The sequence below is a fragment of the Urocitellus parryii genome, chromosome 7 (assembly GCF_045843805.1).
Source record: "Urocitellus parryii isolate mUroPar1 chromosome 7, mUroPar1.hap1, whole genome shotgun sequence".
In the NCBI taxonomy this organism is placed as follows: Eukaryota; Metazoa; Chordata; class Mammalia; order Rodentia; family Sciuridae; genus Urocitellus; species Urocitellus parryii.
In genome coordinates this window covers 359,229-382,783 of record NC_135537.1, presented here as the reverse complement: position 1 = coordinate 382,783, position 23,555 = coordinate 359,229, and the positions used below count along the sequence as shown (strand labels likewise).

Sequence of the window (23,555 nt, the reverse complement as noted above, 5' to 3'; positions counted from 1 at the left end):
CAGGCTGCTTCTGCAGCAGCGCATGTGACTGCACAGGCCCAGCTGAACAAATTCTGGGAAACACACAACACTGGCCTGGGAAGCTGCAATAACGGAGGAGAGTTGTGATGGTGAGAGGCGATGACTTACAGGAAGTTGCTAAGGACTGTGTGGGGAACACAGAGACAATTTTTTTTTTTTTTTTTTTTTTGGTACTTGGGATTGGATTGAACCCAGAAGCACTTATCCACTGACATCCACACCCCTTTTTATTTTTTAATTTTGAGACAGGGTCTTGCTAAGTCACTGAAGCTGGCCTTGAACTTGTGATCCTCCTACCTCAGCCTCTCTTACACAAATGCTGGGACTTCATTTGTATAGGAATGAGGGGAAAGTTGGAAACCACACCAACAGTAGCTCTTCTTCTTTTTTTTTAATAAATATTTATCATTTTGTAGGTATAGTTGGACACAATGACTTTATTTTATTTACTTACTTTTATATGGTGCTGAGGATTGAACCCAGGGCCTCGCACGTGCTAGGTGAGTGCTCAACCACTGAGCTACAACCCCAGCCTCACCAACAGTTCTTACAAACAGAAACCAAGTAGGTAAATGAGGTCCTGCTGAGTATACCTTATAGATTATTGAATGTTCTATTTAAGAATGGATGACAATCATGTTTAAAAGGGTTTGGGTCACAAAAGACAGGGAGAGGCTGTAGAAATCATGCAGGTTAGAAAAGTCTAAAGACATAGAAGCCAGAAGAAAATCCATCAAGGAACCCTGCACTGCACAGGGTCAGGGAGTGCTGCCAAGGACAGCAGAGAATCGGCTGGCACAGGGGCTGACAGCAGGGAAAATCAGAGCGTGTGTCAACACCACATCTGCTCATTGTGGCAAGTGTCCTGGCTCAAGGACAGGTTATCTAGGGGACACACACTCAAGGGCCAGGGGCCTAAGAAATGGACTTGCTCCAGAATGACTCAGAAAAAGGGATTGAGCAATTAATACTAAGAGCAGGTGATGTGGGGCCAGGGCACATGAGTGTTCCCCAGATTGTTCTTATTCTTGTAACTTTTCGGTAAGCGTGCACTATTTCCTAATAAACAGCTGAAAATTAGGAAAATGAAAATAATGAACTAAGGCTATTGCGTCTATGTGGACCAATGCCTACAGAAAGGCCTGGGGAACCATGCTCAGCACAGGGGCTCCCATGTGGGGCATGTGGCCTCTGTAGTGGGCAAGGCAGCAGTGAGAGGCTGTGGTGGATAAAGCAGGACTCCCACAGGCAGGCACAGGTCAGCCCTGTCAAAGCCTTGTGAGGAGCTGTGCAGGTGCCCAGGACCCGGAGAATGAGCATGACCCCCCTGGAGTCCTGCACCCACTTCCCCAAGAACCCTTCCTTCCCACTCACCTGAGGCCAGGAATGCTCAGGTGTACACAGTGCTTCCTTACCTGGTGCTGGATCCTGGGATCCTGGACTCCTGCCCGTCAACATGATGGCTTCTACATTCATAGTCCTGGGTCTGGGACATGGCGCTCGGGTCTTGAGCACCGAGGTGGACAGATGTCACAGGGTCATCAGGATGCCTTCTCCAGCATCATAGAGGAAGGGGCCGCTCTACAAGAGAGAAGTGTCTAAGCACCGATGTGGAAAAACTGTACCACCATGACCATCCGGCCCCTCAAGGCCAAGTGGGCTCCCAGGGCCTAGAGCTCCCTGACCAGCCAAACCCCTAGAAGCCTCCTTGTGCCCAGCCCCTCCTTGGCAATGGGGAGACCTCCTGCCAGCTGCCCACTGGAGGGGCTGCAGGACTCGAGGTCACAGGACCATGAAGTCGACTAGGCTCCCACTGGCACCTGACGTCCAAGCCTTCACGTCCTCAGCTGTGAACACAGACACTGCCACTCAGGTGGACAGCACAGCAGACACGTGCAGGGCACAGCATGGCTCTGCACGGGCAGCACACCATGAAAAAAATGGGCCTGGACCCCATACTCAGCCTAGGTACAAAGTCCAACTATAGAAACACTGTAAATCTGAATGCTAGAAGTGAAATGACTGGCTTTTGGGGACATGAGGAATATTAGTGATTGAACCCAAGGACACTGAGTCACTTCCTCAGTCCGGGTCTTGCTAAGTGGCCCAGAATGGCCTAGAGCTAGGATCCTCCTGTCTCAGCCTCCTGGGCAGCTGGATCATGGGCTTCGACACCACATGTAGGCTAACAATACAGCTTTTGGAGGACAAAGAAAACCTTCCAGTCCTGACTCACACAGGAATCCCATGGACTGCCTGCAATCAAGTAGAACAGCTGTTACAAAAAAATACCCCAAGTCCGTGATAAGTGTACCAAAGACCAAATCCAGAACACACAAAAGTTCCTACCAATAAGCAAGACAAAAGGCAGAGGGGCCTATAGGAAATGTGCGCAATTCTGCCCTCAGGAAAATGCTAATTGAAAGCACAAGAGCCACCAATCCTGGAGCGGCAGCATCTCCTAAGCTGAAAACACCTGCCCACCTATCCCCTGGCTCTGCCTCCTCTGTGGAGGCTGCAGAGGTATGTGCAGGGCTCTTGGCACCTGGGCTAGTAACTGTTACCAGCAGCACTCTGCCTGACAGCCAAGGTGCCCAGACAAGCAGGGCCCTCAGAGAATACAGCCTGATGTTCCCCGGCCCCCCAATGGTTGCCATGAGCCTCCCAGGCCTGAGGCCAGGGAAGAGAGCCACACACAACTGAACCTGATTCTCTTTTACAAAGTTCAGAACCCAGCTAGAAATCAGGCAGTGACAGGGACTTTGGCATTGCCAGCTCAAGCCAGGGCTGCTATGTGGGGCACAGAGCTATTTGCCCCTCATGTTTTCCCACAGGCGTGCCCCACAGGAACAAGCCCGTGGCAGTGCAGAGCAGGGACATCACTGTGGGGTTTATCACCTTGCTCCCTGCACACCTGGGGCTGGTGAGGGCTGGGAGAGGGCAGAGCCAGCAGATAGAACCTTTATGCCCCCAGCATCCTGTGGCATAGAGACCCAGGCTAGGCCCACTAGGCCCACTCAGGCATGGATGGCGGAGTCCCTCTCCAGCCTTCTTACACCACCAGAATAACCACACACCATTCATTCAAATTCAGAGGACTAGGAATGCTATTTTTATTTATTTTTTGTTTGTTTGCTTTTAGGAATGCTATTTTTAAACATATAATTCAAATTCTCCTAATTTCTTGAGAAAATAGGAGAACTTGTGTGGTTTCCACGTTTTAAAAGAGTAAAATGGCAGTGTTAGTGAAAATTGGAAACACTGCCAATTATTTGCCAGAGCCCAGGGCACTTCAGACCCACCCCTTCCACCTGCACCTTTCTTCCTTCAAGCCCGGCCCGCAGCACTGGCAGTGGGGGCCCAGATCACCTCCGCCTGTCCTTCTACACGGATCCCGGCATCCTTTCCAGACAGCACTCTGCAGTTGGGGCACCGGGCACTGGTGACCCCAAAATGCTACAGGCAATGTCAGTCCTCAAAATGTGCCCTTAGAGTATGGCAATATGTAAATCAATGGAAGTGTAACTGATGTGATTCTGCAATCTGTACACGGGGTAAAAATGGGAGTTTATAACCCACTTGAATCAAAGTGTGAAATATGATATATCAAGAACTATGTAATGTTTTGAACAACCAACAATAAAAAAAAATGTGCCCTTAGCTCTTGAGGGTGTTTGTCTTTGTATTCCCACCCAAATTTCAGGAATAGCTTCTCAGTCTGCATCAGAGCCTGCTGGGTTCAGCTGGGCGGACAGAAATTCAAGCAGTCTTCTGAGGCCATGCAGGGCCTCTTTCCCCAGCTAGCAAGGTCTGCTTCCTTCCAGCAATGTTCCATAGTTTCTACACATACCTAGTAAATGTACTCCTCAGTCAGACTTTCTTTCCTGACTGCCTGCCTTCCTTCATCCCTTCCTTTCTTTAAGATGGGTTCTTGCTGTGTTGCTCAGGCTGATTTTGAACTGGGCTCACGTGATCTTCCTGCCTCAACCTTCTGAGTAGCTGGGACAATGGGCACCACTACCAGTCCTGGCACAACTGTGCTTCTTTTCTTTTGTGGTGCTGGGGATCTAATGCAGTCCTCACACACATTAGACAAGTTCGCTACCACTGAGCTGCATTCCCAGCCTTTCTATTTTTATGCCAAAAATTTAAAAACAACTTCCAGTTGTTTGCTGCTAGTACAGAAAGATGCTATTTACTTTTGCACTTTGGTGGTGTATCTATAACTTGCAAAACTCACCAGTCTATTCTAGTTGCTGTTCTGTGGTTTCAATCAGTTTTCTGCATCGATGATCGTGTCCACAGAGAACCAAGACAGTTTCACTTCTTCAAGCCCAGATGCTTCTCCTTGGTCCTGTTGTATCACACTAGCAAGAACCTCCAGCATGATGCTGAATGAAACTGGTGAGGGTGGGCACTGGTAGTACTGGAGAAGCATCCAGTCCTCCCCACTGAGAATGTGAGTGCAGCTTCTCGGAAATGCCTTTTGCCAGGTTCAGAGAGCTCCCTTGTGTTCCTGGTTTGTCAAGTTATTTATGAACTCAGGAAAGGCTGGTGGATTTTGGAAAATATTTTTCTCTACTGAAATGATCACATGATTTTCCTTTTCTAATTTGATAAGTTGAATTCCACAGATTAGTTTTCTTTTTTTTTTTCCCCCATGGATTAGTTTTCTTTTTTTTTTTTTTTTTTTAAGAGAGAGTGAGAGAGGAGAGAGAGAGAGAGAGAATTTTTAATATTTGTTTTTTAGTTCTCGGTGGACACAACATCTTTGTTGGTATGTGGTGCTGAGGATCGAACCCGGGTCGCACGCATGCCAGGCGAGCGCCCTACCGCTTGAGCCACATCCCCAGCCCTGGATTAGTTTTCTAACATCAAACCAACTGCACATTCCTTGGACAAAAACAAGTCACGATGCAATTATCCTTTTCATATGTTCTTGGATTCAACTGGAAAAAAATTTTGTCAAGAATTTCTACGTCTGGGGCTTGGTAGAGGATTGCCTAGCACATATGAGGCACAAGGTTCAATCCTCAGCATCACATAAAAATAAATAAATAAAACAAAGGCATTGTGCCTGTCTACAACTAAAAAAAATAAGTTTCTGAACCTGGTCTTTTTGTTCCTTTTGCAGTGTCTCTGGTAGTGTCAGGACAACACTGGTATGACCAAATGGGTGAAAACATATTCCCTCTTGTGGTTTTCTTGGGGACTTCCTAGAGTTTGTTTCTTTCCCAGGTGTGTGTTAGAGCGCAGTGAAGCCACCTAGGCATGCAGCGTTCTGTGTGGGAAGGCTTCTGGCCAGGAACCAATGTGCTCAACACACACAGGGCTGAGTGGTATTCATGTGTCCTCTTAGGGAGCTGCAGGGTCCATGTCCTTCTCTGCCATTTCACAATCAGCCTTCTGCAGGGATGCTGCATCCTTCCACACATTTTGTTACTTTTCCCTAACTTGTCTGGCTAAAACCTTCTTAGTTTTGTTGGTCTCAAAAAGATAGCTTTTGGCCTCAATATTTTGTCTGTATTTCTGCTTTGATTAATTTCCACTTTGATCTTTATTTCATTTCCCCCTGCTTCTTTTGGATTTAATTTATTCTCCTTTTCTAGTTTCTTAAGGTGAAAGTAGAATTCAATATTTTACACCATTCAAAAAAAAAAAAAATCCAGCTTAGGTATTAGGTCTTTAAAATCTTCCTCTGTGCTAGGTAAAGTGGTGCACACCTGTAATCCCAGTGGCTCAGAAGGGTGAGGGAGGAGGATTGCAAGTTCAAAGTCAGCCTCAGCAACTTAACAAGACCCCTGTCTCAAAATAAAAGAAAGAGTCTTCCTCTGCTCCAGCTCTGTCCTAATAGTTCTGACGAGCTACATCTTCGCCTTCATCTGATTCAAAAAACTTTTAGTTGCTTGACTTGTGAATTACACAGAAGTATGTCACTTAATAACTGCCAACTTTCCAGACATGTTTATTTTATTTTGGTACCAGGGATTGAAGTCAGGGGCACTTGACCACTGAGCCACATCCCACAACCCTATTTTGTATTTTATTTAGAGACAGGGCCTCACTGAGTTGCTTAACGCCCTGTTACTTCTGAGCTGTTTTTGAACTTGTGGTTCTCTTGTCTTAGCCTCCCCACCTTGCGTACGCCACAGCGCCCAGCTTGGTTTTTAATTTAATTCCATTTTTTGGTCTTTGAAACTTATTTTAAATGATTTGGAGTTAAGTTTATTAAGATATCTTATGGCCCAGGAAAAGCCTATTTTGATGAATATTCACTGATTATTCATATTGATATTCAACATTCATTTTGACAAGAATATTTACCCTCTTTCCCATCCATGTGCACTGGAAGAGTGTGCTGCTTGTTGTAGAGCACTGCAAAGCCGGTGACGTTGCCCTGGCTGACGGCAGCCGTGAGGATCCTCTCTGGTTCTTCCACAACTGGCAGGTATTGCCAGTCCCTCTGAGAGAACTGTTGGCTTATTTATCCTTGCAGTTCTGCTGGGTTTTGCTTCACGGATTTGTATCTCTGCTAACCCCTTTATTGTTATGAAATATCTTTATCCTGGTAGTTTTCTTGGTTCTGAAATCAGTATATTAGATGCTGCTATAGTAATTCCAACACACTTTCCATCAGTGCTAGACCCACGCACCTTTTGTCCTTCTCTCACTTTAGCCTATTTAAGTCTTAAAAGTGGGTCAAATATCTGAGTGCTGATTTTCACATCATCTGACAGTCGGCTCTTGCATTGGGGACTAGACATACACGGTCTAAGCCCAACACCTTGCTGTTGGTTTTCTGCCCTTCTTGTCTGCCTCCTTTGGATTGTCATGTGGTTCACCTTTATCTGCATTGTTGACTTAGCAGGAATTCATTACTATCTTAGTAAACACCTTTGGGTTTGTGGTACTTATATCTATCATGGCCTTCAAGTCAAATAATATCACTTCAAATATAGGAGTCTATTATTTCTCCTCTCCTGGATTTTTTTTTCCTTCTGGTCCTATACTCTATTGCTACATGTTAAGCACCCCTCATTCTGCCACAATGCTATTCATCTTATTACAAGTCAAGCATCCCGCATTCACCTGCGATCACCACCCCATGTCCTCTACTCCCATGTGCATAACTCACATCCACTTGGTCTCCTCTTGAGTCTGGGTTTTCCTGCTCTGCAGATGGGCCACTCCTGCCTCTGCAGGCGTGCCAGCGCCTCACCCCACCTTTACACGGGAGGCTTGTGCATGGTAATAGGCTTTTCTTTGGGGCTTTAGACACCAGTCTTCTTGTGCCTTATTTCTGACAGAAAGGTGTCACTGCCACATTTTCTCTCTTGGCCATGTGATGTCTTCTCTGCCTGCTCTCAAGCCGACTCTGTGACAGGTTCTAAGCAATTTGGTACAGATGCTCTGTGTTGCTTCTGCACTTCGGTGTTGAGACATCAGATCTGGGTTTAGGGTCTCCATCGAGCTTGGTGCTTTGGGCCTCCTCCTGAGCTTCCGCACACAGCAGGCTCTGGACACCAGGGCAGCCCAGGGATGCTGTTGTTTCCTCAGTGACTGTTCCGTGTGGACGGTATCTCCACTCAACTTCAGGCTTGCTCCTCTTCCCTTCTACAATGTCTACTCCTCCACCAACCCCACTAGGGTACCCCATGCTTGGACATTCTGGGTCTGGGTCTAGTTCCATCTGGTGTCTCTGGACACCTTCTTTGTCTATATGTCAGATGTCCCGTCTTTCTTCCAGAGGCCCCTGTCAAACTATGACATCTATGTCAATTTTGATTACCTTTTCACTACAGCATGGGTGTATTTTCCTGAAAATACAATTGTACTGGGTTCAAAGAAGGTAAAACTTGTCTCCCTGGATGGTTTTCTTTTTGCAGGGGAGATTCATCTGTTCTTCCCATTTTCTTGTTTTTTTTTGGGGGGGTCTTTTATTCATGTCAGCTTGCACTTATGGGTACTCATTTCACACGCTGGGTTGTACTCTAGGGTGACTTGGGGTTCTGCCCCAAGTGCTAGCTTGTTGGTTGGGAGCTCCTATTGGGGCCCCTTCACAAACTACTGCCATTGTGGTGTTCTGTGTTTGTTTTGGCTCTTCCTGATTTTCTGCCTCTGCAAGATGTTCCAGGCTCATCTTGTACTTCCTGACCCCATCATTTCAGTCATTTTTCCAAGGACTGCTGGCTCCCTTTATTCAGGGATGGTACTAGAACCAACATCTGATTTCTAGGCATGTTTGTTCCAAGGGCAGTTGCTTCTCAACTCTCTCAGCTCACACACCAGAGCCAGGCTTGCATGTGTTCACCCAAGTGTATGTACATATCCACAGCTATTTCTACACACATCCACCTGTAGCTACATGCCACATGTGAATTCACAATGGCTCCAACTCTGACCCAGACGAATCCAGTCTCCTCCCCTTGGAGGTTGACCCCACTTTCAAGCCTCTTCCCCTTAGAGGCTGATCCTACACCCAAGGGAATTTTTACCAATTTAAGTTTAATACATAGTTTCTTTTGCCAGGAAAATTTTCTCACATTTATAAACATTATTGCTATTTCATATCTTACTGCACTGACAAAAAATGTTCAGAATGATGGTAAAATCAAAACAGTAAGCATTTTTGTTTTGTTCCCAATTTCAGTCAAAATGATTAAAGCCTAGCCTTTTAATTTCTTTTCACTTTATTCACTTTAGACATTTATCTACTCATGCATAGTTTTCAAAATTATAGGCAGCAGACTTACCCTTTGATTTCTCTCTAAACACAATTTGTTTTAAATTTAAGACATTATCAGAGTCTCAAATCATCACACTCTCTTCTATAACCACAGCTTTCAGTTGTTCTGCCTCAAAGCTCAGTGCTTGCTTTCCTTACATGCTGCACCTCTGACCAGGTTCTCCACAGGTTCTGCAGGCTCCTGCTGAAGCTTTCCTGCCACACCACACCCTCAGGGCAACTTGGCTCCCTGTGAATTCTGGGAATGACAATTTTCTCTCCCCTTCTCAGAACTGTAAAGCTCTGCTCTGCTGCCTTCTGGAGTAGACTGATGCTGTCAGCCAGGTGGCTGTGTTTATAGGGAGAACATTTCCCAAATGCTCAGGACCACTGGTCTTTTTGTTCTTGTTGCTTTGTTTGTACTGGTTATTAAACCCAGGGGTGTGCTGCTACTAAGCTGCATCCTCAGCCCTTTTTATTTTGGATATTTTGGAAGAGGTCTTCCTAAGTGTCCAAGCTGGCTTCAAACTTAAATCCTCCTGCCTTAGCCTAGCTGGGATTACAGGTGTGTGCCTCAGGCCCAGCACTGTTGGTCATTGTGCAGCCAGTTCTTCCAGGAGTAAGACCCACCTTCAATGTGCTCCTGCTCTGCATCCCTCACAACTGCTGGGTGCTACAGTCGCCCTGCTGGCCCTTCTGCTTCCATTCTTCTCCCCAACAGCCTGGCCCGCTTATTCCTGCTAAGGGGGCCTCACGTGGTAATGGCTTCACTGTTTATTCTTCCGAGCTCTGCCAGCTCACTGCTTTGGAACTCTCTCTTCCCTATGCAGTTTGAATTTTGTACTTACATACAGAGAAGGTTCCATTCTGCTTCCTGGGCTGCAACTTTGTTTATTCCTCTTCGGCTGTGCTTTCCCTTTACTCTTCCCCTCCTACCAGCGTCCACATGAGGGTGCCTGAGGCCTCTGGATCATCACTTTTTTTTTCATTCTTTATCTTGTGGTGCTAGGGATGGAGCCTAGGCTTTGCGCATGCTAGGCAGGTACTCTCTCACTGAGCTGCACCAAACCCCTATACCTTTAAATAAGGAAAGGGAAGCGCCCTCAAATTAGGTATCATTCCAGATTGCTCCTCCACCAAACTTTCTTCCTGGTCTCTCTGGAGGCAAGTTTCTGGTCTTAGCAGGTTCTCTAGTTGTGGAGACAGGAGCCATAGCAGCTCTCTGGGCCCCACACCATTCAGAGCCCTCAGGAGGCTAAGGCCTCTCCATGCTTTGAGTGGCTGCTCTGGCAGGCAGGCTGTACAAGACCCCAAACCTCCCCAGCTGCACTGACCCCCAAGAAGCTTCTTTCCTAGTGGCTCAGGTAAAGCCTAAGAAGGCATCCAGGGCCCTGCACTGGCCTGTGTCCCCATCTTGCCTCCTTGGGTAGGCCATCCCTTCTCTGTACACTGGGGGGGGGGGGGGCAACCACACCCAGGGGCCCAAGCTCCTCAGACAGGGACTATCAGTCTATTTCAGTGGTTCAATGGAGTCAAGGGTCAGGAGAAGAGGCCTCTTCTTGGCCCATACACCAGGGGAGCCAAACCTAAGAAACTGCTAAGATGGGTACCTAGTGGCAGTTGGAGACTCCCCCTTTCTCTCCTTCCCCACTTCACTCTAGTTTGTTTGCTTATTTCTGTTTTGGTAACAGGAATTAAATCCAGAGGAGCTTAAATAATGAGCCACAACCCCAGCCCTTTTTATTTTATTATTTGGGTCTAAGTTACTGAGGCTGGCTTTGAATTTGTGATCCTCCTGCCTCAGCCTCCAGAGCCTCTGTGATCACAGGTGTGAGCCAACACATCTGTCCCATCCCACCCTATTAGGAGTCTGGATCTTGCTGAAAACAGGTGGAGCACCTACTTGGGCCTGCCTCACTCACAGATGCTCAGCCTAGGCCACACACAGCTGCCCCTGAGCCACAGGCCCATCTGGTAGTAGGGCTCACCAGCACCGAGCCCAAGTGCTCACCAGCACTGTGCTTTGCAACCCTTCTTGCTCAACGTGAACCCAGTCCTGCGACCCTCAGCTCACCATGGCTGTTCTTCCCCGTCTGGCTGGCATCCTTGGCTGTAGCTGCTTCAAACCACTGTGGATGATATGTTGTTTCCTGCTCTTCATTTTTTGTTTGTTTCAGTGAGTTTCAAGGAGGAATTAGGATGAACAAGTCTTTGCTCAGCTAGCATTTCCAGAGGCCTAAGTTCCATTCTTAAGATTGTCTACAAGCAGCTTTCCAAGTCCTGCACAATGAGCTGGTTCATGCCCTGAAAGCTTGACTGTGCACAGGGTACAATGGCCCATTCTCTCAGCCCCAAGCCTGTGACTGGCTCAGAGAGCAGCTGGGCCCTCCTTGTGTCCACTGCCTTGGGAGCCTGCTTTCCCCAGCCTCTCCCCTGGAGGGCCACACTGAGTCTAACTCTGGGATCCAGCAGGTTGGCAAGTTGTGAGATCAATACCGTAAGTAAGGACCTGCTTTGGAAATACTTCTGGGAAGGAGAAAAGAAGATGTCCCACCAAACCCCACAGAGAAAAGAGTGTGGTTGGGAGCCACCTCATGGTGTACTCAGCCTTCACCTGACAATTCCTGAAGATGGGCATCAGGACACAGACCCGCCTCACGGCCCAAACCCTCCTCCTCCTAGGTGCCAATCCAAGTCTGGCCTAGGATCAGGGGAAGACCAAGGTCCTATGAAGGAGGGGAGCACCACGCAGCACCATGTGGAACAGGGCATTGCTCTTGCTAAGTCTCTGTTTCACAATCGACCATTTAAAAACCCTCCCAAGAACAAGGTCCCTGTTCACTGCTGCGACTCCAGGGCCAGGCGGCTGCTTAGTGAGTCCACACGGTTTTAGAATGAAGTGACTGCTTGATGTCTTCACAGAAGCACTTCCACATCATGATCCTGGTCTTCCTTCTCACCTGTCACTTGCTCCTAAGGATCAGGACATGCCTGCCCAGTGTCACTGAGTGCCAGGATGGACACCTGAGGACAGCCGGCCCCTCAGAGATCCAGGAGCCTGACTGCCTCACTTCACTCCTGATGGGCCATGTCAGAGCCCTGGGAAAGAAGGTTATCATCTTAAAAGTATGAATGAACTAAAAAGACAAATAGGGGCAGGAACAAGGCAAGATTATGTTTTGTAATCTAACATAAGCTCCCATTTTATATTTTATTTGTGGTATGGGAATTGAACCCAGGGGTGCTCTACTGTTGAACCACACCCTAGCCCTGCTGCTGCTGCTTTTTTTTTTTTTTTGGTATGGGAGATTGAACCCAGGGGTGCCAAGTCACAGCCCCAGCCCCCTTCAAAATTTTTTCTTATATTAAGACAGGGTCTCACCAAGTTGCTTAGGGCCTCACTATATTGCTGTATATTGCTGATCTTGGCTTCAAACTTGTGATCCTCGTGCCTCAGCCTTCAGAGCTGCTGGGATTACAGTTGTGTACCACTGTGCCTGGCCCAAGCCCTGCTTCTTAACGGCAGAATCTGAAGCACTTCTCTCACATACAGATCTCACTGAGCTGTTCATTCCTGTCTGTAGTCATATGTTCTGCTTTTATCTTGTGTGTTGATTGTAAGACCATTATCAATAGAATGGAATGTTTTAATTTTTATTAGTGGTTACATTTCTCCTGATCCCTGCCCCCGGCGCCCGGTCACCTGCCCTCTAGGGAGCTTCTCACCCACCTGCCTGGGCACTGATGCTCAGTGTCCAGCTTCCCGCACCCTCCCTCACTCCCCGTTCAGAACTTGGCCTGTTTTCATGGAAACTGTGCTGGGAGAGGGAAAAGGTCACACTGTACCCTATGGGAAGTACCTCCAACTGTCCTGCTGGATCTCCACCAAAAGCCCCACCCTGTCCCAGCCTCTGAAGGGATGTCACCCTAAGTGTAACCACAGGTGCGCTTCAGCACAGCGTAGGCCAACATACTCTGTTGATATTCAAGCTGTCTTTAGCACAAGCTAAGGCCTCCCTGGGTCTGGCTGCTCGGTAGGTCAGTCTGAGCAAGGCCAGGCAGCTTCTCCTGCTGTTGGCAATACCTGAAGACTGGCCCTACTGCCTCAGCAGAAACAAGAGCTGCTGTGAAGTGGTCAGTCCTCAGGGTGTGCAGTGGTCCCACAGCACAGGAGCTGTTTTACTGTAGGAGAGGATGGGCACTTGCTCAGAGGAGCCAGGGCTTGACACTCTGGTGCCTGGGATTTCCCAGATCCCAATGCCCAACGTACTGTGTCCTGCCCTGGATGTCTGTACATTCTGGGGAGGCCCTAAGCTTGCTAGCACTGGGCCTCCCAAGAATGTGTAGATGCCTGCCAAGGAAGGCAGAGACCCTGCTGCCCAGCTCCTTGAGGGGTGCCTGGCACACAGCAGAGGCAATGCACAGGTCCCAAAGACCCACATCAGTGTGACAGTGGCTGCCCTTTGATGGCACCTGCCATGTTGTTGTACACAACTGTACAGGGCACAGTCCTAGAGCAGGCCCTTCAGTCCCCATTCAAAAGGTGAGCAAAAAGAGCAGCTAGAGTCACTAGCCTGAGCAATGTCAAAACCACTGGCAGAATCTAGGCTGGGGATGTAGCTCAGTGCTAGAATATTTGCCCAATATGCACGAGGCCCTACATCCAATTCCCAGCACTGTACAAGAAAGAAGACAGCTGGAAGCTGGGGCCAGGCCTGTCCCAGGAAGGTGCAGAGCAGGCCTGGCCACTGACCACAGTGCCAGCATGGTCGTAGACACACAGGAGCAGGAAAGAAGCCACTCACACAGCAGCACCAGGCTCTCCTGCCATACCCCATAGCTGCTCCCCACCCCACTCACTCCTCGGTGCAGCTAAGCTCTGGTCATGAGTAGGCGAGAAGGTTCTTGGTTCCAACCTCCTACACAGAGTTCTGGAACAGAGGACACTCTGTGCCAGCCCCTGATGGGGTATGTTTGGAGAACGAGCCTCCGGAAACAGAAATCTGCTTCTGGGGCTGGCAGCACCTCAAGCAGACCAGGTCCCTCGCCCATCTCTCCCGATACATGTCTAAGGCTGGCGGGCCATGTGTGAGCATATGTGCATGTGTGTACACATGTGTGCAAACACAAGACTGTGGCACGTGTGTGAAGGAGTCTACCATCAAATGTGCTGTGCGCCTCTTAACCCTGACTTTGGTCCAGGCTGCTCCTGGCTGCCCTGGCACCTCCCAAACACCAATTCCTGCAATGTGGACACCAGGTACAGGTTTGATGGTGACTGTTTGGACAGGAAAGGAGCCCTACCACTGACCAGCAGGAATCCCTGTAGTTTCATTCACTGGGGTGGCCCCTGTGCCCCAGGCTGGGCTGGGAAGTCAAAGGCCAAAACCATCTTTGTGGCCCTTCCCACTCTCCAGGGAAAACCTGGGAAACTGAATAGCATCTGAAAATACAGGGACAAGAGAGATCTGTGGAAGCTGGGGTCACTACCTGGCACCTTCAAGGACTCCTCTGTAGAGGTACATTCATGGGAGGAGCTGCCTGCCCAGAGCTCTGTGGGTTTGTCCTCCTTCCACACTGCCCTGGCTACTATCACAATGTGGCACTGGGCCACCTGCCCTATGGTACTACTGGAAGTCTTCCTGCGTTCAGGTAGCATCCCAGATCGCATCTGCACATCCTCTCTGAACTGTCCATGTGTCCAAGGAGGGCCACATCCAGAGGTCTTCCTCGTGAGCCTCTCCACACATGTCAACAGAAATCTACAGTTGTCTCTATGGCCCCAGGACTTGCAGTCACCAGATTCTCAGACCAAAGTTCTCCAACTCCCAGAAGCAGGAAGAATCGTACAGTCCTCCCCAGGGAGGACACTGGAGAAAAGCACCAGGGAAAGAGACAGGAGTCAGGATTCCAAGGTCAGCCAAAACAGGGAGAGAAAAGCCCTCTCTGGGCATGAGCCATGGCACACTTTCTGCTGCAGGCCCTGCTGCTAGAGGTTCTTGAGCACACTGACCGACAGGAACTGAGCGCTCATTTCTAGTTTTCATAAGAAATAAAACCACCACTGTTTTAGGCAAAAACATGGCAGGGCCAGTTCAGTGGGTGGCCCAGTGTTTCTCACAAGTCCTGAGCCAGGACCACTTGGTCAGGAAGACTGAAAGGTAATAATGTATGATACCATGTTAAGGGCCAGCATGAAAAAACACTTATCCTACAGAACTCAGGGGAATCCTGCTGCCCCCGAGGGAACCGCTTCAAGTTACTTGATGGCAGTTTCAGAAAACTGCTGGTGAACTTGAGAAGCGTGTTCTTTCAGAAGATGCACCTGCCAGAGTCTCTTCCCTAAAGTCTTCAGGCTAGTCCTTCAGCAAGAGGCAGAGGCTGGGGAGACTTCCAGAGCTGCCAGTCTTCTACAACTACTGACTGGGAGGAATGAGAAAGGCCTCTCTGTGCCCAGGGATGTCTCCTCCAGGAAAGAAGTCAGCCCTGGCGGGGGCCATGTTCAATGTCAGACTGGAAGTCAACGTTTTTGAAGAAAACCTTGCCTTATATCAGAATGATGAACTGCATGGTTTCAACCCACCCTCTGATGACAAATAGACGAGAACTGCTGCTGAGGCAAGACAGATGCAGGAGAAAGGAGAGGGAAGGAGACTTGTGAGGCCCTAAAAGCCCATGATTGACTGACTTCACAGACTGGAATTTTCCTCTGGGCCTTGTCACTCCCATCTTGAAAAATCTACAAACCTTATAAAGCTTATAAAAGCTGCCTATTATATACTTACAAAAGCTACCTATTTTGATTAAAGTTTAAGTACACTGTTGGTCTACAAAACTATATGTTCAAAGGGATATGCATTTTAAGAAACCTATAATGTAGGCACATTCCACCATCTAGATGGGGGGACTATGTCATACTCAAGACCCTGAGAGCATGTGACACTGTAGCATTTGGGATCCAGAAGCAGGAATGCCATGCCATTCCTCAAAGCTCCCTGTAAAAGAGGAGCCCAAGACCCTGAAAGCAGATCTCCCTCTCTCACACCCATACTCCCTCTTGCTAAGTGCATACACTGTCCCACTGCTTTCTTTCACTGAACTCTAATGTGCCCCAAATTATTTTCTGTAAGAAGTCAAGAGCCCACCCAGGCCAAATTAGGTCCCTCTCTCCCCTGTGGGGAACCTCCTTGGATGCTCCTCCAGTGACAAAGAAAATCCACTGATAAGTTACCAAGAATGTTCAGAACCCAAGAGAGCAAAGATTAAGGAAAACAGGAACCTGGAGAAAGGGAGGGACCAGAGTGTGGCCTCTGAGGGCCTGGACCAGCAGCTGACCTTGAGCTGTGTTTACAGACTGCAAGAAAGCAGGGGGAAAGGAAATCCACAGAGGAACCCGTGGAAGCCAGACCCCAGAGGGTCTATCGTGGGCTGGAAGGAGAGCCACATCCCGCCTTTAAGACTCCTGAAAGTCAGGTAGGTGAACACGGTGACGGCTGGAGCTTAGTCAGGCAGGACCTGCCATGGGACGAACATAGCCTGGCACAAAGGCCAAAAAAGGAAAGTGAACTGTCCCCAAAATGACAGGACAGTACAAAGTAAGATAGCAAAAATAAATTCAAGGGGCTGGGGTTGTGGCTCAGTGGTAAAGCGCTTGCCTGGCATGTGTGAGACCCTGGGTTTGATTCTCAGCACCACAAATAAATAAACAAATAATCCACTGACAACTACCTACCTAAATAAATTCAAGCACAGTATTACAATCATAATAGATATAAATGGACCAGTGGTCTGGTAAAGACAGAGGCTGTCAGGCAAGACCTTCAAAGATCCAGATGCATGGGGGCAGGAAAGATGGTGGAATCATTTACCCAGGTACATGTATGACTGCACATGGGGTATGATGCTACATCGTGTACAGCCAGAGAAATGAAAAGTTGTGCTGCAATTGTGTACAATGAATCAAACTGCATTCTGCTGTCTTACATACCTAATTAAAATAAATAAAATGACTAATAAAAAAAAGAGAAAAGATCCAGATGCAGTCATGTGCCGCACAACACCCAGAACAGCAGTCCCACAGGACTGGGTGACTCTGTAGCCATCCACCCCATCAAGGCTCACTCTTTTTCCTTTCTTTTTTAAAAATGTTATTGCATTTTTTATACCTTTATCTAATTAATTAATTTTTTTATGTGGTGCTGAGGATCGAACCTCATGTACTAGTCAAGTGCTCTACCACTGAACCACAACCCTGCCCCTAGGTTCACTCTTAATGCCCACACAACAAGGTCACTTCATGGAAAACTTCTCAGAACGTCCCCCTCCTTAAATGATGCAAGACTTTGTGTTCTTAGAGGAGATACATCTAAAATGTAGGGCATGAACTGGGCATGGTGGTGCATACCTGTAATCCCAGCTGCTCAGGAGTTTGAGACAGGAGGATCACAAGTTCAAAGCCAGGCTCAGCAATTTAGCAAGGCCCTTGGCAACTTAATGAGATCCTGTCTCAACATAAAAAAAAAAGGGGGGGTTGGGATGTGGCTCACTGGCAGAGTGCCCCTGGGTTCTGTCCCCACCAAAAATAAACAAACAGTGGTGCTCAGGTCATAGTGCACTGGCAGATAATTTGCCTAGCATACGTAAGACACTATGTTTGATTCTCAACATTGCATATAAATAAATAAAATAAAGATTCATTGACAACTAAAAACAAAACAAATAAAAATTTAAAAATAATAACACATAAAGGCATGAAATTCAGAAAGCCAGAAATGGAACTGCTGTGTGGCTCCCTCGGTGCTGACAGAAGGCTTCAGCAACACAGTGGATAGGCGCCTCTGGACCTGGTGCACAGCTTCACAGCAGAGAAGGACAGAGGCAGCGGCATGGGAGAGTTAACATGTGCTGTGGCAGGTAGACAACACACTCAGCCAGGCTTTCTCTGGTGGGCATGCAGAATACTGCATCAGAGGCAGGAAATACTGACTCCTTCAACTGCCCATGGGAAATTTCTAAAACTGTGCAACTGACCACACCCCAAAGCATGAAGCAAGCTCTCAACAAATGTCAAAGGGCTGAAGCCACCCCTCAGCCAGGCTCCCCACCCAAGTGGCTGAGCAGTCTCGGGGACAAAGAATGAACCAGGCAAGAGGGCAGACAGGACAGACAAAACACCTCCCAATACATGGACTGATAGCAATGAGAGGACCAGGGCCCTAAATAAGAAACCTGCTGTCATGAGAATATTGCCAAATGGAAAAGGAAGACAGGCAGTACCAGGCAAGAAACAGCAGCAGTGTCGGGTGAACCAAGCAGCTTTGGTCCCAACAAAGGCATAAAGCAGCTGGGCACAGTGGCACACGCCTGTAATCCCAGTGGCTTGGGAGGCTGAGGCAGGAGGATCATGAGTTCAAAGCCAGCCTCAGAAAAGCAAGGCCGTAAGCAACTCAGTGAGACCCTGTCTCTAAATAAAACACAAAATAGGGCTGGGGATGTGGCTCAGTGGTTGAGTGCCCCTGAGTTCAATTCCTGGTACCCCAGCCCGCCCTGCCCAAAAAAAGGCATAAGGCAGCTCTCAGATCTGAGGAGCCCTGAGAGTTGATGGAACACCCTATATCTGCAGGAACCACCTCCCACTGAAGGGCAGCTGCCAGCTCAGAGGAAGGTTACCTTCCCTTCCATCCTAAATAAACCTGTAGGTATTGCATCCTACAAAATCCACATGCTAGAACCTAAACCAACATGATGGTGTGCAAAGGTGGGCCCTGGTTAAGTCCCAAGGACTCCACCGTCCACCTACTCTGCCATCTGAGGACATGGAAGGCAGCACAGAGGACAGGGCCAATACTGTGGACTTCTAGCCCCCAGACTGTGAGGGACACCTACTATACTCCTGTCACTGGGGCTGAAGTCTTTGTTCCAGAAACAGGGATGGACCCATACTCCTTCCTACCTGTCTTTCTGCAAGGGCCATCTTCCTGGTTTCCCATTCCTGCTCTCCTGCCTTTCACAGAACCCCTGCTCACTTCATGGGTGGACAGGCTCTCACCCTGAGGACTCTCCTGTGACTTTTGACGTTCATCTCCTTGAACAGTCCATCTCTGGGAAGTGGGCCAGTCTGTCCTGTTGGAAGCTTGATTTCATATCTCTGAGATGTGGTGTGTCTGGTCCTTGCAGTGTGGCTACACCATCTCTTGGGCCCACTGGTTAAGACCTCTATTTCTTTCTGGGATGATTGGATGATTGCAGAACCCAGTACAGAGAGAAAAGCCTGGCTGCCAGGGTTCTGGGCACAGGATTCCACCCCTCAACTGGACCAGAGACCACTACCAATACCTCCCTTTTCCCTGGAACCTGTCTCTAGAGAAAAAATTCACATGGGGGACAGCTGTCAACACAAGGATGCCAGGGAGAGGATTCAGGCTTCCAATCACTGACAGCCTTTGACCAACCCTGTCTTCTAGCCTCCACTTTGGGGAACAAAAACCACTGATCTGGAGCCCTGGATGGTGCCCTGAGTTGTGCCAGCTGGTTCTTGTCCTTCCCCTGCAGGATTCTGCCTCCTGGGCATCTGGCCTCCAGAGACCTGATGCTGTCCCATCGATATCCAACCCCATCATCTTTTATAAAATGCCTGCAGCCATGGCTGGCCCTGGCCCAGGCCTCTTCTGGCTGCAGCAACCCACCACACTCTACCACAATCTCAGCACTCACTTGTGCTTGCACTGCCTCTGTCTTGCAGCCTGAGTATATACAGGGGCTACAAGTTCCAGTGAGAGCACAGACTTGTTTCCTCAAAGCCAGCAAAGTGAGGCATCTGGGCATAGGGTACAGCAGAGCCCAGCCTAGGCCCAGGTCCACAGCCATGTCTCCCACTCTCATGCACACTAGAGAATTTTGGTGGCAGGTACCTCTGTCTCTCATAGACAGCTGTCTGGACCACTGCCCTCCCTCCAGACATGCTCTACAGAGGACCATCTCCTCAGGGGGAACCTGGGGGCTGGATGAGGACCCCAGTGCTAGGCTACAGGTGGGAAGGCCACATGACAGCCCAGACAGTGAGTGCTGAGCCCAAGCCTGTGCGGCAGGGCCTCAGGAGCTGAAAGAAGAGTCACTGATGCCTGGGTAACTCTTGGGCATATTTCTCACAAATCTAATCCCAAGAATTAGAAGTTCAAAGAGAAAAGTAAGAAACAACAATACTCTAGCAATCATGTTTCCTAATCACAATGTTTTTTACTTCCTTTTTTAATATACCTTTGTTTTATTTATTTATTTTTATGTGTTGCTGAGGATCAAACCCAGTGCTTACACATGCTAGGCCAGCACCCTACTACTGAGCTATAACCCCAGCCCCTTTACTTACTTTTCATTTAAGATGTGAACTATATATCCAACCCAGGAAGTTCTTCACGAAGCTCAGCATTTCAAAAACCAGTCACTTCTGATTTGAAGCTTAAAAGCTTTTTAGTGAACTATCAATATCATCAAGTTCATGTTCAAATCCTGCTTTGGTTAGAGTACTCCTTCATACCATGAAATATTATAACAGAAAAATCTGAATCACTGAGTTTTAAATTGAATCTGGAATCAGCACACAACAGAAGCAGCTGCTTCTCCACATGAAATGAAAAGAAGGTACATGAACACACGTACTGCATGCCTCCGTTGTGCTGAGAGGATTCTAAGGGAAGAAGCCCAGAGAAGGGAAAGCAAAATATCTCATCCAACTGACGGAGAGAAGAGACAAAACATACAGATGCTTTGGGCCAGAGCAGCCCAACCATAAGTCTACTTGGACTTATGCTCAGGTGTGGCCTTACAAATGTGTCTGTGATCTAGCTCAAGAGCAGTTTGGTCACCAGGAATGTCCACTAGCCAAGGCAGCAATCACTTCTATCTTGCCTTAAGAGAACATGCAGCTTCCTTCTACACTGCCCAGGACTGTATCCTCCTCTAGGAGGCGAGATCCTTTCCCACAGGTCTTCCCACTGCCTTGGAACCTGGTCCTGGGGGGCACCACAGGCCCCACCCAACTACACTGGACTAGTACTCTTACCAGCTCATCCCTCACCTTCAGCCCAACCCAGCTCTGCTGCCTCCCACAGCCCCCTCAGCTGGCTCTCCCCAGCATACCCACCAGCACAGGGAGAGATCCCAACATGGTTACAGGACTATCCATCATTCTTGATCTGTTATCTGTCCTAAATGCCACAGCATTTGGAAAGCTAACTCAATTCTCAGGATCATTTTTTCTTACCTTCATTCTTTTTCAATAATAAAAAACAGGCAGGTGTGAAGTCAGCACAATAACTCTCAGCTGCTTCTAGTAGTTCCTGCCCACCTTAACCTTCAGTGGCAGATTCACCTTTCAAAGTTCAACTTGATTTTTTTTTCTTTTTGAGGAGCTGGAGCTTGAACCCAATGCCTCAGGCATACTAGGCCAGTGTTCTATCACTGAGTTGCATCCCCAGCCCTTAAAAGTTCAACTTCAGGCTGGTGTTGTAGCTCAGTGGTTGAGCACTTGCCTCGCGTGTGTGAAGCACTGGGTTCGATCCTTAGCACCACATAAATAAATAAATAGATAGATAGATAAAAGTTCAACTTCATTACAGAGCTCCTTGTGGAAATGTAATGGCTGCCCTTGTTGCTACTCTAAGACTATTCTATGCAGATTCTGGTTTGTCAGATTCTGGTCCCAAATCAATTGTCATAGTGCCTGATACAACAGGGTGAGCACAGGCCTGGGGTGAACATGCATCATTAGCACTGCCCCATGGCACCAGCCATGGGGTCAAGGAGCCATCCCTACCTACTTCAACAGCTAAGGGTTGCTGTGGGTGCCAGTAGAGCTAAGCAAAGCCCTTTGGCTGGCGATTATCAGCTAAGTGCACTCATACCCATAACATCTGAGCACAAGGCCCAAAACTCAAGGAAGGACCAGGAGCTCACCCTACCAGTAAAACCTGCCCATCCTATGGTGTTGCCTTGGCTCAACCTCTCCCAGAGTCCTTCCCTGGAATGCACACAGACTTGTCACCTCTGAACTTTCACTGAATCCTGATTTTTGGTGACAATGCCACCAAGGTTGATGGCGCTGTGTGAGCAGCCCAGAAAACCTGCCAGGTAGCTGTGGCCCAGGAGCTCTACAGAGTACCCCAGACAACACAAGAGCATCAGACAGCTCTACTGTCATGGGCAAAGTACTGGGAAGGCAGACTCCACGGTGCACTGCCAGGAGTCCTTCAGATATTGGAACAAATGGGTTTAATTGGTTCCTTTTGGATGGTGCAATAACTGCCAGTATTCAACTGTTTGTACAGTTTGCTAGTAGAATAATTTCAAAATTTGTAGCTTTAAGTGCAGTAATCATAAAAGTATGAGTCTGCAGTGCAGCATGAACTGACTCCCCTACAGAGGCTCTGGGAAGCAACTACTGCTGCTCCCACTGCCACAAGTGCCCAAAGGCCACCAGCTTCACTTTCTGGCATAATTAAAAAGGGCGGTATTTCAGGCAGGTTGTAAAGGCCAGTCATGGCTTCAATAGTCAGCTCTGGGAGGCTGTGCTGCAGTAAGAACCATGTTAATGGCCCCCAAAGCAGGAGCAGTGACACTGGTGATTCAGTTGAGCCAAACAGAAGTTGTAAAATGCTTCCTTTAAGTGAAAAGGTCAAAGTTCACAACATGAGGAAAGAGAGAAAACTGAGTGCTGAGTTTGCTAACAGCTATAGTACAAACAAATTTACCCAAGGAATTGTGTGAAGGAAAAAGAAATTCATGCTAGTTTTGCTGGTGCACCTCAAACTATAAAGGCATGGCCACAGTGAATGACACAAGCTAGTTAGTTAGAGGGACGATACTAGACTGTGTATGTAGTTATAAGAGAAAACATAGCATATAGATAAGTTGCGGTGCTATCTGCATTTCCAGCATCCCTGGGGGTCTTGGACAGTATCCTCATGGAACAAGGGGTAACTGTAAGCTATAATTTCATCACCTATGGATTCAAATCCCTTACCAGTTCCATAACATTCTGAAGCTGACAGATCTTCAAATATTACCTCTTTTCCATTCTAATTTTTCCTTCTGGGGCTGAAATCAAATGTATCTTAAAGTTGTACATCCAATCTTCCTCATTTCAACCAACTTCACTGTCATTTTCCCATCTTATCAACCATCTTTGCTGTGTTCTTGACAAATGTCTTCTAGTTAGTTCACAAAGTCTCTCAACCATGAGCACCTGGACACTAAGCCTATTGGTGGAACTTTGTTTTCTGCAGTGCTGGGTGGAACCCAGGGCCTTACGTGTACTAAGGCTCGTGTTCTACCACTGAGTATACCCCAGCCTTATTGGTGGGAAGTTTTTATAAGTTTCAACTATTGTTTGTCGGGAGCTGCCCTGGATGCAAACACCCTTAAGTCCTGAAATATCAGCTTCTGACCAATTGTTGCCTTCAGTCTGGCATGGCAGTGCACGCAGCAGTAACTTGGGCGTTGCCCAGCTCTGATAATGAGGCCTGGCTCCAGGTGTAGGTGTCACCAGCAGGGGTTGAGTTACACTCACCTCTTCCTTTGAAATCCTACCCCTTGCCTCATTTGAATGACTTCTCCCCAATAAAAGGGTTCAGCAAGTACTCCTCCTCGGTCTCTTTCCATGGACCCCTAAGGTCAGAGTAGCCGTCAAAGAAAAGGTATTTCTCTGTCTCTGTGTGATTATTTTGTGCAGCCCAGATCACCTGAAGTGACCTTGAGTGTTTAGACATGGGACACAACAACTCTTTGTTTCTAGAGGTTCTCCATCATCTCAAAC

General features: G+C 48.0%; 1 protein-coding gene across 2 annotated transcripts in view; it reads right to left on the bottom strand.

The window, feature by feature from the left end:
• Arhgap39 (Rho GTPase activating protein 39) overlaps window positions 1-23,555 on the bottom strand; it is a 79,736-nt gene that overhangs the window by 39,509 nt on the left and 16,672 nt on the right. For both annotated transcript variants that reach the window (XM_026409901.2, XM_026409902.2), the window contains exon 2: window positions 1,437-1,602. In XM_026409901.2, coding sequence (XP_026265686.1) covers window positions 1,437-1,516 — 80 coding nt within the window. In that variant the 5' untranslated portion in view covers window positions 1,517-1,602. The remainder of the gene's footprint in view (window positions 1-1,436; window positions 1,603-23,555) is intronic.